Source organism: Copadichromis virginalis, linkage group LG17 (assembly GCF_057382275.1).
Source record: "Copadichromis virginalis isolate Kocher_CV1m ecotype Utaka linkage group LG17, C_Virginalis_male_GT1.1, whole genome shotgun sequence".
Taxonomy (NCBI): domain Eukaryota; kingdom Metazoa; phylum Chordata; class Actinopteri; order Cichliformes; family Cichlidae; genus Copadichromis; species Copadichromis virginalis.
This window is the reverse complement of record NC_140634.1, coordinates 31,072,893-31,088,849: the sequence shown is the minus strand read 5'-3', so window position 1 is coordinate 31,088,849 and position 15,957 is coordinate 31,072,893. Positions and strand designations below refer to the sequence as shown.

The following is a 15,957-nucleotide window of genomic DNA, read 5'->3' as shown; positions in this document are numbered from 1 at the left end:
TGCTTCAAAAACCTTTTTATTAGAACAATACAGCAGATATAAAGGTCTATTGCAATCAAACACCACCAGAGCGAACTGTGTGCTTCAGACAGTATGCCCTCCCCGAGAGAAATAATTTAATATAAACTAGAGAAAAGAAAAAGAAACAGAAAAAAAATGGAGATGAAAACAAAAAATTCTTCTTGCGATGCAAAGACGATCGATCAACTTTCATTTTACTTGCACACCTAAAAAGTTTACACATCCCCAGAAACACAAGCTCAGAAGTGTTTTATTGTGCAAGTTGTAAGATTTTGGTATAAACTTGAAAGTTCATCTCGTGTTAATTAATCATGAGCCCTTTAAGTCGGAACGTTTGGAGGGAGGAACGTTTTGGCCCTCGCCAAACGAAACGAAACAACGAAGCAAACGAAAGAAAAGAAACACGTAAAATTAAAGCTTGAAATGCAATAACAGCAGTGAACAAATGAAAATGCAATCCAAAAAAAAGAAAAGAAAGAAAATTGTTTTAATTTTAGTTTTAAATATTTGTGGTCTGTGGACATGAATCTCATCAAGAATCATGTAGGAGGAGCAGAAACTAATGATTCCAGTTTATCTAATTCTGGGGCCGTGTTTACAAAAATATTGTGAAAAGTATCATTTATGCGTTTCAATAAATCATTTAAGGAAATATTAGAAAAAATAAACATATAGTGGTGGAGCAAAAATAAGCTTTAGGTTGAATTCAATCAGAGAAAGAAGATGCTACATATTTAGATAACTCATAAATATATAATCATAGTTTTTGATGTTAAGACGAAATCTGTGTTGCTCGCCGTTTGTAAGGTTTTCACGCCTGTAAGTGACTCCCGTGTCGCCACTGGAGACGGCGTACTATGTTTTGATAGGATTTGGATGTTGTGCCAATAAATTTTCTCTAAAACCTCCCCCACCTCGTGTCCTTACACAAAAAAAAGTTACTTGAAGCGCCTCCCACCGAACACTGGAACAAGTGTAGAATTGACACCTCTCCCCCTCGGCTCTAATTGGTTTACCATCTATCATATTTATTCTTGCAATCATTTTTTGTCATTTTTTAAATATATATTTCTTACAAATCTATAACCCAAAGTTTAGAAATCTTATTTACATGGAAAAGTTGTTATTTTTGTTTGGTTTTTGTTGTTTTTTAAATTTTAAAAGTGACTATTAACCCTTTTGTCCGCATTTGCAAAGCTTCACAATGAGAGAAAGAATCAATTTTGCACTCAATTCTTTTCCCCCCCCCCATACTTTCATTTGTTTGCATCCTCTAAAGAGGCAACTTGGAAAACAGCATTCAGCAAAAAAGAAAAAAAAGTAGTAAAAAAAAAAAACAAAACAAAAAAAAAATGTTTGGTTTTTTTTCCTTTTTAAAGCATGAATCACGCTTCTGCTGGAAACCAAACCATTAATCCAAGAAGAGAACGTAGGGAGGTTTGAATGTCTGGTATCCTCCCGGACAAAAGGATTACTTCCTGGAAAGAGTCTCAGAAACTGCTTTTATAAAACACGCTGTCACAGAAGTGGTTTTATAGTCAAAGCAAACGGAGCCAGAGGAAATGGGGACAGACAGGCAGACAGAGTTGGATTTAATCGCGTCCTACGAGAAGGACAAGCCACTTCGGTCTTCAGTTTGGGGGTGAAGTGAGTGTGTATGTGTCTGTTCGTGTATATCTGTGGATGTAAGAACCAGTGCCTGACACAGTTTTCACTGTGTCAGTAAATGATGAAAGGGTCAGTGTATGTTTGTATGTGTGTTAGAGATTGCCATCCTCAGTGCAGCCTCCTCCTGCCGTGAAGCGAAACTCCTGCAGGTTGGAGACGCCGTGGAAGTGAACGAAAGCCCCGGCGACCACCAAGATGTGGAACAACTGATGGGAGTGAAACTGCGGAGGGAACAGCAGGACATAAGAATCACGGTGAAGAGTTTCTAATCCAAGCATGTTTCCTTACCGGCGACAGACACTCACCCAGATGTCACACTTGCCGGGGAAGAACCTCTCGGGGATTCGGGCGGCGTACAGACAGGCTCCGGTGATGTAGAGCGTGGCCATGAGGAACAGCCAGCCCATCTGGCCAATGGTGGTCGCCTTGATCAGACCCTCACTGATGACAAAGTGCAGGGTGGGAACCACGCCACTCAGACCAAGGCCCACAAACACGCCTGAACAAAGAATGGACACAAAGTGAATACACGAGTGAGCAGATATAGCAAGGGCCGCTTTAAGAACATCGACTGTCAACCAACTTAAACCTGTAATAACAGATTTTTTGACTCATGGATTATTAGATTAGACAACCAAGCAAGTAACACCAATCTTAATTTTTTTACTGAAAAGATTTTAACCGGTGTTGAGTTTGATCTCTATGGGTAATCCAGCTTCCTTAGCTACAACAGCTGCCATAGACTCCAGCTGCCCCTTATTTTAAATTAAAATGCTTTTATATATTTTTAAATATTTTTACACCAAATCAATCAGGGTTACGTTGAGGCAAAACTTAGTGCCACACCTTAGCAGCGAAATATGCAGTTTATGGACCAAATATGGTGTCCTCTATTGTAAATAACAGGCCTGAAGCCACATGACCACAAACCCAACCCATCCTCACTTATCCCAATCTACCTGCTCTGACTCCTCTGTACTGCGGAGTGGCAAAGAAGTCGCACTGTGATACGGTGATGGCAGCCAGTCCTAGTACACAGACCACTATCAGGTAGATGAAGCAGGGCTGAGGGGAGCAGTAGAAGGAATAATACAACCAGGGGACGAAGGAGCCCATGATCAGGAAGGCGATCCCACTGTAGTCCAACCTGGAGACACAACAACATCGTGAGCTTACTGCTGAAGAAAAGACGTCCCCAATACAGCATGAAGACCGAGACATTTCTTACTTGGAGAAGACTCTGGACACGCCCTCAGAGTGGCAGTAGACTGTGTGGAAGAGCCAGGAGAATGAAAGGCAGAGGATGGCTCCCAGGAAAAACATCCCGATCACCACCTTCTCTTGGACCGGAGCCACAAAAGACATGTTGGGTCTGAACATGTACATCAGGCCCAGACAGAGGAAAAACAAACAGCCTGCAGAGAGATGAGATGACAGGGTAAGATGGATATCAGTGATATTAAAATGAAAAAGTATCAGGACTCACAATTTCTCCACTACAATGACGCCGAGGTGCACACTCTCACACGCCACAAGGTGGCAGCAGAGAGAAGAACAAAACTTGTTTATAGAGGTGTAGAAGGAAGGATAAATAAAGAGTTTTAAAAATCTGGGATCAACTACAACTCTTCCACTCAAGCAGAAAAATAACACACTGGATTTCCTGGACCCATCTACTGACGGCAGTCGCTTGGCTTTCGACACACACGTTTTTATGCAACGTAACAAGTTAGCAGGTTTGCACAAGGTTCTCTGTTACCTAATGAAGTCTGGATAAATATGCAGATTAGCTGAAGAATAAAATAAGGAGTGGAGTAATACATTTCAGAAATACACACAGGAAAAAACAATCCCACTCCTGTTATTTCCAGCCGTTAACCCTAATCCTGTTCTCGTGGTGTGTGTGCGTGTGTGCATGTGTGCGTGTGTGCTCCAGTACATCTGCCATCTCATCATGCCTCAACATTTTTGCAGAGACAATTTAAGATTAGGATAAAAAGGTTAAAATGAAGAATACAGAAAGTTAAAGATGCACAAAAGTATTGAGTTTTAGAAAACTCTCTCAGTGTGTGCGCGTGTGTGTGTGTGTGTGTGTCTTACCTAGCAGGTGTGTCCAGATGTTTCCCGTCTCTGTGTGGATTCTAAAGATGCTCTTGAAGCAGGCGCGAAACGAAGGCATGGGAGGCCTGTGGCCGTGAAGCAGGAAGTCGTTGTCCTTCAGCCAATCGGGGAGTACATCGTGAGGAATGACGCGCCACCGACCCTCCCACATCTGATTGGTTAATAAGGGAAAAAGAGGAAACATCTACATCATGATCTGGTATGAATGGAAAACTGCTGCAGTTTACTGGACTGGAGTGCAGATCAGGAGTGTCAAATGACAACTATTATGTAAATAAATATACTGACTCCACCAATTTACATACAGCTATTTTTAGCTACAGGACACTCGTCCAGGCTGTGCTGTTTCAAAAGCACACACTCTAATTCTTATAGTCGCGTGATTATTTTTATTTCGACACAGTGACGCGTCTTTACATCACAGTGTCATAACTGTTTGCATCTGTATGTATCAAGAACCACATCTGAAGAGCTTCCTGCGGCGTAACAGTGCTGGCCTTTTTTAGCTTTATGCTCTTAAACTGCACTAAATTACTGAACTCTTTTTTTTAACTCTCCGTCTTTTGAAACACATTCTGTATAAGCGATAAAAATAAAAAAAACTAAGCAAACACAGAACTCTACCGTAGCTGTTTTTATGGGTTTATTGCTGTCGTTTACTATGTGGCTTTATTGAGTGTTGTTATAAAACCTCCTCAGTAAAGCAAACATACCCCAAGGGAGGAGTACCTAATTTAGTGGGCGGTGGAATTAAAAGGTGGAGCGCTCCCCAACAATCTTTTCAGATAAGTTAAGACGAAGGTCTGAAGTGTGTTTGTGAGTGTGGGGGGGTTGGGTTGTTTTTTTTTGTTTTGTTTTTTGCACCTTGTGTACAAACTCCTCCATCCTCTCCATGGCGTGGTGTGCTTGCAGGAGTGGAGTCATTCCCATGAAGCCTTCATCACCGTTCCTCTCATCCTCCTCCTCCTCCTCCGTTTCCTCCTCTTTTCTTCCTCTGTCATCCTCTTCGCTTACCCTTTTCTTGTCGTCGCACTCTGGGACGCTCTGCAAAGAAACACACACACACACACACACACACACACACACACTTAGTCGAAGAGGACCAGCTGTTTTCTGACACCTTTACCATGAACCTGCTCTGGCTGCATGCTACCCAGTTCAAACATGTGGGAGCTATCATCGATCTAAGCTTGTGCAATCCTCCTCTCACATGCAAATTACATTCAACATGAGTGACAAGACTCATCATAGATCCTTTCTTAAACCTACTGCTGACCAGTGACTGGAAGAGCACACACTGTACAATGTGATCATACACTGAGGATATTTAAGACCACTTTCATCTGAAGCTAACTGTAGCAAATTAGAGTGTTTGTTTTTTGTTTTTTTACCAGTGAACAGCTTTTTAATTAAATATTTTAAGTTTCTTATTTTCTAAAAGTTGTAACTTGTTCAAATCTTATATACATGAGTGGCTTCATGTGCAACACTTCAGTCAATGTCAAACTCATAACTGTGTTTAAATGTGCTATGTTTAAAAAAAAAAAAAAAAACTATTTTTTTTATATAGCACCTTTTGTGCAAGTATTGCAGTTCAAGGTATATAATTATTAATATATAATAAAATATTGTAGTGGTAAGTAAAAATCCAGATGAATAAACCAGCAATAAAAGCTAATATTAGTTCAAACAAAGTAAATAAAAACAGGGTTTCGACACTTCCAGCTGCTGTCAGACTCAAACAGCTGAAAGCCTCCTTGCAGATTTGTGCCCGTGCAGCTGAGGCGCCGCGCTGATTCATATGCTGTCAGCACGCGAGACAAGTCTACTGAAGCAAGATGATGAAGTGTTTAAAAATAAGCCAAAATGTAAAATAAACTGACCTCCCTTTAATCTACTTCACTATTCAAACCAGGAAACATAACAACTTATTTACATTCATAAATTTACAACTCGAGAATTTAGCTCCATCGTTTTTCTTTTCGTTCTACCTTTAACGCTGTTACTGACAACTCCTCAGACAGTCCGTGCAAAGCTTTTAAACTGTCCCATATCCCAGCATGTGGTGCACAAAAACTATAAGAGAATACGCGCATGTAAAAATACACATTTTATCATCCCTATCTGACTGCATACACAAACAAATCAGATTAACAAAACTGTAAAAGGAAGAAAATTAAAGCTATTGTGTAAAGAAAACAAAGCCATTTTATTATTAAATCGCTGCAGTCCCCGTTTGTCTGAGCTATCATTTATAAATAGAGGCTTAAACAGACAGTGTGAATTCAATCCAACACAATAGCTGTCACCGCTGGGTAGTCTGTGGCAGAATTAATATGGCTAGCGCTTTGTGATAAATACACAGTCATTCATCATTACTGACACGCAAACAAACAGTCGCACACAGTTAAGCGCTCGCCGACACACCGATGATGTGTGCGGTTTCAGGTGGGAAAGCTGATAAGTATTAAGGCCACACATGCATCAAAACACATACACTGATGATTATTGTTATTTTTTTATTCCTCTTAACCCTCCGGCTATCCTGGGCCCTTTTTGTGCCACTTTCATGTTTTAAATGCATGCCATTTCCACTGTGTTCAGTGGAATATAACCAAATTTGCCAAAGGATAGTTTTTTTCTGTCAATTTTAATATTTCAGTGTGAATTTCTTAACAAGCCACAGATTTATTTATGTTTAATAGGAGATGATTAGAAATGGCATCCCTCTTGTTCTTTTTAATACTCCAGAGGAGCAGGAAAAGGCCAAGTGAGGAAATTAGGGGAAAAGTGGCAAGACAGAGAGGGACACGAGAACAAGTGGGTTGCAGAAAGAGGGAGAATGAGAGTCCTGTTTTATATATAATGCATGACTAACCCCGTTTTTAAAGACCCACCAGCAAAATACACTGCAACAGCAAGGTCTCTGCTCGTGCACGTGTGCCTACTGACCATGACATGCCGTTTAGGAACTGAAAGTGAACGTCTCCGAAGTTTATTTTTCCTTGAATCTGTGTGCACACAGTGTTTAACCACACATGAGAACAAATCAGAGGCCGCAAAAATGCAAGGAAGGGACAAAAGCTTCCATCACACTTGAGGGCAATATTTTCATGAATCTGCTGTTTCACCTAACGTTGATTCTCGGTGTACTTATGTGCAAAGGACCTAGTGCACTATGTCAGCAGAGGGTATCTGGGTGACTGCCAAACAATCACGTGTGCCCTCTGGTCTTTGCATCTCTCATGGATAACCTCTCATGTGTGTCCATGCATGCAAGTAATACAGGTGTGGCCTTAACTTCAGGTGCTGCCAGTCTGGTTGTGGATTGTGAGATTCTTGAGTAACTCTGTGTGTGCACACGTGTCTGTGCACAGCAGGAACAACAGCATGTCCTCTAAGGTCAGGATTATGCTCGGTTGCAGATGCACAGACGGACGAGTAGCTGTTCTTGCGATATTATATCCTCGTCGGCTTTTGAGACACGTGTGGTGCTCTTCGCTGATGTAGAAAGTGTATGACACATAAGCAGCACAGCATCTACTGCAGTTATCAATACAACTACTGTCATCTCACGACCAGACTAAAATCCCCGATTAGTTTTGGATGCAAAGCGCACAGTTTATTTATAATTTATCCTAGCAACAAGCTACTCGCCTAACCTGTCTTGCTGTAATTTGAATCCATGTGAATATCAGAATAAAATTATGCTAACATCATGTGAAAACAAGACTGAATCTTGTGACTGAGTTTTATCAACAAAACTTCACCAAACAATCTATATGTACGACAACGCTGAAGCCCTGAAGTAACGCCTGCACATAACACCGTGGGACATAATCTGTTAGTGTGTTTGTCAGAAAAATAGTGATTTAGTACAATTGACCTCATTTTTAACACTTTTTTTTTTTTAAATAAACCTTGGGTTACTATCTTGCCCAAGGATATTCTGCATACAGACTGGAGCAGCCAGAGATCAAACCACGAACCTTCCGATTAGTAGACAACCTGCTCTCCTGCTCTGAGCTACAGTATGCTAGCTTAGTAAACTTTTTTCCCCCTACACAAAAGGTTTGATTACAAATAATAAATGACTGAAAAGGCCGTTTCTGTTACCTGGTGTGAAGCTGACATTTTGGAGGCTGTTTTCACACGACCGTAGAGATGTTGTTATTAAAATCTGCAAAAACAGCTGTTAAATCCTGCCAGAGTGCTTTCCTGCTCTGATCGTGAGAAGCGGGTTTAATATGGGTATTCTGTAGCTGGTAGTTAGCAGCTTTCGTCTTTCTCTGCCACGTAAAAGCTGATGAAAGAGGCTGATTGCAAAGAGGAAGCTATGGGTGTCTGCGCATATTCTCAGGAAGAAAAATACAGAGAAACTGAAAATGACCGACTGCCAGTGATGCAGGCACAGAAACTTTTTTTTGCTTTTCTTGTGAAACATCAGTTCATTTGAAATCAGCCACAGTGCTGAGGTTTAGCAGCAGGCGACGCAAATAGCCGAGCTGCCAGCTGCTCAGCTGAAGCTGCTGTAATCAGACCTAAAAACTGAGAGGACAGGAGGAGGTCTGTCACAGCGAAGCAGGACAATTTTCCTGGAACTCTGGGCTACCCCTCACACACTTGTGCTTACATTCAGAGATAAACACGCCTGTGAAAAAGCCTGAACATGTGACTCAGCTGCATGGTTGTCAACAAGGTATTATGGCAGAGGTTACAGAGTCAGATTTCGCTCTGTATAGGAGAGAGTGCATGTCTACTGATATGATCCCATCTATCCAAAAACCATTCATTCTTATCTCGGTGAGGTCACCATGCACCAGCTCATCGTGTATGAGTAACAACGCAGTCCGGAGGTCAGCGAGGCCCAGATCGTTGCTCGTCTGGCACAGTCACGTGTATTTTGTGTAAACGTGTCACAGTTGGTGTCATGTATAAGCTGAACACTTCTCCTCTCCATTTTTTGGGGGGTGGAAAACAAATTCCCGAAGGACAGTTGGGAGCCTCTTCCCAAACACTGAATTAAAAAGAATTGATAGCATGTTCAACTTGCAGCCCAAAGCTGAAACGGACTTATTCATATGGCTCATTCTTCCTGCCCAACAGTCCAAAACTCAAAGATTAGCCGGAAACAGCAAACACAGTGTTCACATTTGCAAAGCTAAGCCTGGTACATGTGTTTACTGAAAATAGAAATACCACAAATATACATTTTTTTAAATTTTTTTTTTTTTATCTCATATTGTAGCAAAATGCATCTGTGTCTGACACACAAGGTAAATAACCTTATCAGTGCAGTGCAGGCACGCTGACTTTCACCAGCTTTGTTAAGTGATGGGATGTTTTAATGCCTTAAGTCAGTGGTTCCCAAACTTTTTTTGCTAGGCCCCCCTTTGTTTTATAAGAAAAATGTTCGCGCCCCACCCCCCTTCTGATGCGTGCATGCAAACACATCCTCCAGCCACACACACCCATATTTTGCTCCATTGCGGTTTCTTTCACACCTCAAACATTTAGTAAACAATTAAGCAAATACAAGTAATCTGCAATAAATTACAGGTAGTAATAAAATACTCTACTAACTCTTTTACGCTACGTCCGCACCTACACGGGCATTTTTGAAAACGCAGCTGTTTCGTCCACACGTAAACGGCGTTTTGAATCACCGAAAACTGAGATTTTTTAAAACTCCTTTTTTCCGTTTACGCGTGGACGAGGAATACAGAGTTGGTCACGCAACGTCAAAGGTATGTGCCTTTTTTCACGTCATGCTGTGCGCCACGTTATTGTTTACATGAGATGAATTGCAGAATGGCAGATAGTCAGATTAACAGTATTTTGTCTCTACCTTCAGTTTTTAAATGCTTGCAGATACACACGCAGTTACTGTCCCTCCATTTAGAAAGGCAGAGGCGTCACGGTGTGATTATTTTACTGTAGTTGTTTTTTTCCTGTGTAATAATATTCAACATTGCTATCAATACATTTTTCAAAAAATGCCTCTCTGTGCAAAATGGGTTTGACAACATAAACAGCTGTGGGATACTGTTTGTCGTGACTTGGAGAGCCCAGCGCTGCTCCCGACACAGGGAAAATCAATTATGCAGGCGAGACCTACCTTGGCACTTGTGCAGGTGAAACCAAAGGGAAGATATGCTTCACCATATTTTCTAGTCTTTGGCTTAGAATGAAGTTGGTTTGGCGAGCCCCACACTTTGGGAAGTTCTGCCTTAAGCCATTTTAATTATTCTTTTTTTAACGTGGCAGTAGTTTAAGAGTGAAATAAAAAGGTTATATATTCTGTTGTGATTTCAATTTATCAGTCTGTTATAATATGGCATGATTAAAGTGGGAGTGGTTGTTCATTTTGGATGTGTTACATTTTTTAAAGACTAAACAAAGAGATGAAGGGATTGCACAGTTATTTATTGCAAGAACGTTTGTGAAAATGAATCAAAATGTGCTGTATCTGGGATCTCTTAAGATACTGAATAAAACCTAAAAAAAGAAAGAAAGAAAAATGAATGTCAGAGCATGACAGCAGAAAGACTCGCAACACTTTTCCTCTGAGCATGAGCTAAAAAGTTGGTCTTGGATGATATATAGACACAAGAAGAGGAAATCCCTCAAGGTATCGGTCTGCTCAAGATTAAATGAGGCACTTTTTCTCAAAAGTCCCAAAACAGCAATATTGCCCAATGCCACACACACACACACACACACACACACACACACACAAAAAGAAACATATATCCAGCTCCCCTCAGGCTCATTAACTACCCTATATGTATACCTGGCTAATGACTTTCTCCTGACTAATGATGGCGCACATGCACTTACACACACCTACATACACATACTGTGTTTGTAATGAATGATTAGCTTCTCTAGCTTGGTCAGGGGTGAGCAAAAGAGGTTCAACATCCTCCAGTGAACTTTAAACTACATGGTCCAACTCTGAGGACCAATGACACAAGAGTTGGAACTTGAACTGGTGTTGGAGGGAAGTGCTCACACTTATACACGCTAACCCTTGCACAGCACAACAGACATGTGACTCACACATGTACAGCTGCTCTCTTGGGGCAGTAAGGGTAAACACACACACACACACACACACACACACACACACACACCTCCAGTGGTCACAAGACAAACTGTTTGTGCAAATGAACGCAAGTAGGCATGAATTTGCAAGTCCAGCAACAAAGTCCTAGATTTTTATCAAGCTGTTCACAGTTAAAGACCTTGAAGCAAGTTTTTTTCCTTCCTTGCTTCACTGGATAAAGAATGGAAGCTCTGAAAGCCTTACCAAGCTGGGATATTTTTAAAAGCAGGGGATTTTATTTGCCTTCTTGCTGATATTTTCACAAACAATGCTGGTGGGTTACTTCAAAATAGAAAACCCTCACTGGCCACTTTGTTCAAATACTCAATCAGCCAATCAAATGGCAGCAACTTAAGGCATTTAGGGAAACATTTAGGGAAACTTCGAAATTACATTGTTGGCATTTCAGAAACTGCTGATCAACTGGGATTTATTATCTCTAAGCTTTACAGAAATGGTCTAAAATAGATAAAAACATCCAGTGAACTGAAGTTTCTGTGACAAAATGCCTTATTGATGTCAGAGGTCAGAGAAAAATGGCTACAACCAAAGTATGCAGAAGAAAAGATTCACATCATGGATGTGCAGCCACTGTGATGCTTTCGTGTCAACATGGACCAAAATCTCTGAGCAATGTTTCCAGCATCTGGTTGAATCTGTGTAACAAAGAGTTAAAGTGGATCTGAAGGAAAAAGGAGGCCCAACCTGGCACCGGCAAGGTATAACCAATATACTAACTGGTGACTGTAAGTGCTAATTTGTTCCCCACAATGTTTGAGGGTTTAATGAATAATGACTAAGAAGGATGCTAGAATTACTTAATGACTGTGATTGTGGATGACAGGTACAAGAAAAGGAAGTAAAAAGTGATGTTACATTAACCTGAGATGGATAAAAGTTTAATAAAATAAAAATAAAAAAAAAACACCCTGACGAAGTGAGGATGTTTGAAGACGTCATTCGTCTGTTGGCATTTTCCTTTTACGTTGTTGTGTGTACGTGACTGAAAACAAATTCCTTAGCTGTGTCTCATTCAGCGCTGTGTGTACTACATGTGTTATGAGAGTTTGTCATTATTTGTTATCTTAGGATAAACAGCTTTTTTTTAAAAAAACAAACAAAAAAAACAAAACAGAGGACATAATGTTGACTGAGTTTATTGGGTTCTGCGGATATTTTTGTTCCTATGTGGGATATTTTCTTATTCCTACTCAAATTATTTTCCATTATCTCCATTATGAAAAACTTTAAACTGGACTGGACTCATGTAACAGATATTACCACCTTAAATTCTTCAACATCTTAATTACTTTCAGTAAATTAAATGACCTGTAAAAAGACCCATAATTTGACTTTAATGATGTTGTGTTTTTAGCCCTTACAGGCATCTTTCATGACAATCTCTAACTTTTATGCTATTTCTAAAACAGTTATGAGCACCAAATTCCCTATAACACATAGTTCATGCAAAGATAGCAGGCTGATGACTTTGGGATGTGAAACTATTGTTTCAAAATTCGTCTCTGCAACAGAGGGGTGTGACCAGGAAAGCACTCAAATGCCAGAATCCCACAGGGACAAGTTCAAAACTATCAGAAAAACAGACACGTGTACATTTTTCTGAACAGGAGATCATCTCCCTACCATAAAATCAAATGTAAATCAAACATATGAAATATATAGGTCACACTGACAAAGAAAAAAAAAAAAGTTCCAGTTTCACGGAAAACAGGAAGTGTAATACCACCCCCAAAACCAAACCGCACAAGCACAAACAACACATCTGAGAGAAGCTAACACCTGAGCAAAACACTTAAAAATTCAAATGTGGCCTGTGGGGTGTTAACACAGCGTGTCCCTGCTGACTGGGGCAGGGAGCCCCGATGCTGTCTCAGGTGTCTGTGTTCTGTTACAGCGGGTAAAAAGGCCAAACACAAGCAGACACACAAATACTATTGTGTTTCAGCTCAGTGTCCCACTGCTGATCGTCTTTCACAGCGAACAATAGAACAGCAGCTCCGACTGTATACACACACACGTTCAGTCTGAAAAAGGACAAATGGTGCCTCTGAGGGTGAGTGTCTGGCACATTTGTGTGATAGGTTACCTTCATATGGTGCTAAACACACTGATTTTTGGTAACATTTGCTTTCCTTCCACGAAGACAACTCTATATAGTACTAACAGGCTTATTTCAGGAGCTGTGAGTTTTGGCCTTATTCACTATCCACATTGCTTGAGATTTTAGAGAGGAACCAAAAGTGAACATCAGGCAGTCCCTGAGGCAACCTCATCAAAATGCACTGCTAATTACTACACCCCAGAATGACTCATCATTGAGTCTGAGCAGCCTAGAAGGTGGTGAGGGTGTCAATAATAAGTTGAGGTTGGAAAAGCTGAGGAGGAGGTTCGTGATGAAAACGTGCAAAATTTAATTCTCCAGCAACTCTTTCTAAGCTGCTCAGGTATAGCAGCAGACTGCATTTGAAGTTTTATACGCACAGCTTTGTCAAACTGCTAATGGCATAGATTGTGCTTTTTGTACTGGATATGCTTTATGTAAAATACTTCACAACTTTTCTGTCTCCAGGAAACTTCCCACTGAGAAGAGTGTTAATGTGTTACTTCAACTCATGTTTTATGTACTGTGCTTTATTTGTTTTATTTTTAATGGTTTAATGTTAAATGATTAAAGGATAATTCCCTAACAAAAGCTCACTCGCAGAACTAACAACAAAGTAGGTCCAAAATGTTCCTAAACAGTTATTGGCATTTCTAACTTTATAATGCTCATTAATAAAGAAAAGCCTCGCAGCCTTTTTATGTTAAATTAAATATGCCGTTCAATAAACTCCAAAGGACACAAACTGAGGCCAGACTATGACCAAGTGATTAACCCTCAGTGCCAATTACTGTTTTTAATCGATGTGTGTGGTGTGTGTGCTTCAAATCTACTTTGTATTTATGTACACAAGAGCCCCCAGCGAGTTTGCACTTTGCTAATAAACTGATATAAAATATAAAAGAAAATTGACATTCATTTCTTTAATTAAACTTAAAAAAAATCCTCCAGCTCATGTTTTTTTATTTTATTATTAGGTCAACAGACTGGTCAGCATCAGTTACACTATATTATACTTTCCTGTTAACAACACCTGTTTATTTATGAACTTGAGGGTGTGTGTTTTGGTGGGATACTTTTACAGTGTAACCAGCTGACCCACATCACGCCTCACTGCTCTGAACCAACCACAGCAAATTGTGTGTGTGTGCGTGTCATACTTACCCCACTGTGCGAGGGGCACTCTGCGGTGCTGAGGTGACTGGTTGAAGAACCTGAGGTGGGCAAGTCTGCTTTCTCCCGTGGACTCATGGGACCTGTAGGCGTAGACTCTGTGGTGTGTTGTGCTATGAGATTTGAAGTTCTATGTCGCAACACAAATGTTGGGCCCTCGGCCCCACTCTTCTCTCCTCCGTCCAGCTTGAAGTGCTGGACTGGCCTCCAACGAAGACTGAGGTGAACTCAGAGGGCAGCGGACAGACTCGCAGATGTTGATGAAATCTGGTTGGTGAGATGGGTGACCAACCAGGAATCCACTGAGAAGGCGGGCAGGACTGCCACTTGACTTGAAGGAGACTACATTTTTTGAGGAAGACAAAGAAACAAACAGGAAAAACCAAAGTTATTTGTTTATTCTCAAATTTAAATACATAGTCATAACATGTGATCAAAACAAATCTACTTCACAACTGTTAAAATGTCCAGGATCTTTCAAAAGAAACAATTTTTTTCTAAGTGGGGTTTCATTTATTCAAACATAAAATACATTTTGGTGTATTAGAAGGCCAGAAATAACAGCAAAATATATGAACTTGTGCTACAAAGAGTACCACAGATTCTTTGGCAAACTAAATCTGGACCAATGATTATGTGACAAACTCCAAAGGACCATTTTAAGCAGAAAAAACCCTGAAACCACAAGTTTATAACATTAACCTAATACAATCATTCACAATAACAGTCTCCAAGTAACTGAAAAACAGAATGCAATAAGAAACAAAATATATATTATAAAATAAATACATGATCCTGCACACACCCGTAACAGCCAGTGCATTAGTGAGGCTTCGTGTTTGGTTTTTGGCTTGGCCGCCCAGACTAAAAATAAATTTAGTGGCAGCATGGCCTGAAAAGGTCACACGTTTGTGTTCTCCTGACACACAAAGTGTCCTGCAGAAATATCACCACAGCCAAACAGCTACCATTGATTACTGCATTCTCTGTCACTTCAAAAAAAGTTGCTCATGGCATCGAGGCCTTAAACTACTGCACCTACAAACACTCAAAGCCAGCTAGGCGCTGCCAAATTGCTGTCATGTTGAGTTGCTTAGCGACAAGAAGTGTCAAGGACAGAGACAAGTGTTTCACACACACACAGGAAAAAGACACGGAGGTTCAGAACTTACAATCAATTTCCTTTATCGTTCACAAAATACGTCACTATTTCTCAGAACAGTTCTTCGTTGGATTTTACAGGCAAATATAAACGTCGTTTAAGTTAGATAAACAGTGTGGGCAGCATGGTTGAACAATTCAATCGCAATGCAAAGAGACATTCATAATGTAGCTAATGAACAAAATTCATAAGGTAGCCTCACAATATCAACAGCAGTACAGCATGCTCATATTTGTATGTTTATACTGTCTGCAGCATGTTTTTAAACATTCACTGAACCTTTAATGCTCTGTACATAATGAGAAATACACCTACACACACATATCGGCATACTGTTTATTCACTGTGCCTCTCCAGCACACACACATTTGCTCCCGAGAGGCCAAGTTGATGTGAGTACGCCCTCGAGCATTGGACCACTTCATTTAAACCATCTCTCTGTGCTACCAAACAAGCATTAGGGGATTCTGTACACTCAAGGGTAAAAGAGGAACACAAAGCATGTGCGTACAAACACGAACCACTTAACGTACCATTTGTATTAGGGTGATGCAAGTATGTATGTAAAGCAATTGTTACATA

General features: G+C 40.4%; 1 protein-coding gene across 1 annotated transcript in view; it reads right to left on the bottom strand.

Moving 5' to 3' along the window:
• The window catches only part of adipor2 (adiponectin receptor 2), a 28,007-nt gene continuing 12,050 nt past the window's right edge, over positions 1-15,957 (bottom strand). Inside the window, exons 2-8 of the mRNA XM_085436724.1 lie at positions 14,205-14,555; positions 4,675-4,854; positions 3,790-3,961; positions 2,918-3,104; positions 2,649-2,836; positions 1,995-2,188; positions 1-1,910 (exon numbers count right to left, since the gene is read on the bottom strand). Of these exons, the coding sequence (XP_085292850.1) occupies positions 1,782-1,910; positions 1,995-2,188; positions 2,649-2,836; positions 2,918-3,104; positions 3,790-3,961; positions 4,675-4,854; positions 14,205-14,291 (1,137 nt within the window). The 5' untranslated portion in view covers positions 14,292-14,555 and the 3' untranslated portion in view covers positions 1-1,781. The remainder of the gene's footprint in view (positions 1,911-1,994; positions 2,189-2,648; positions 2,837-2,917; positions 3,105-3,789; positions 3,962-4,674; positions 4,855-14,204; positions 14,556-15,957) is intronic.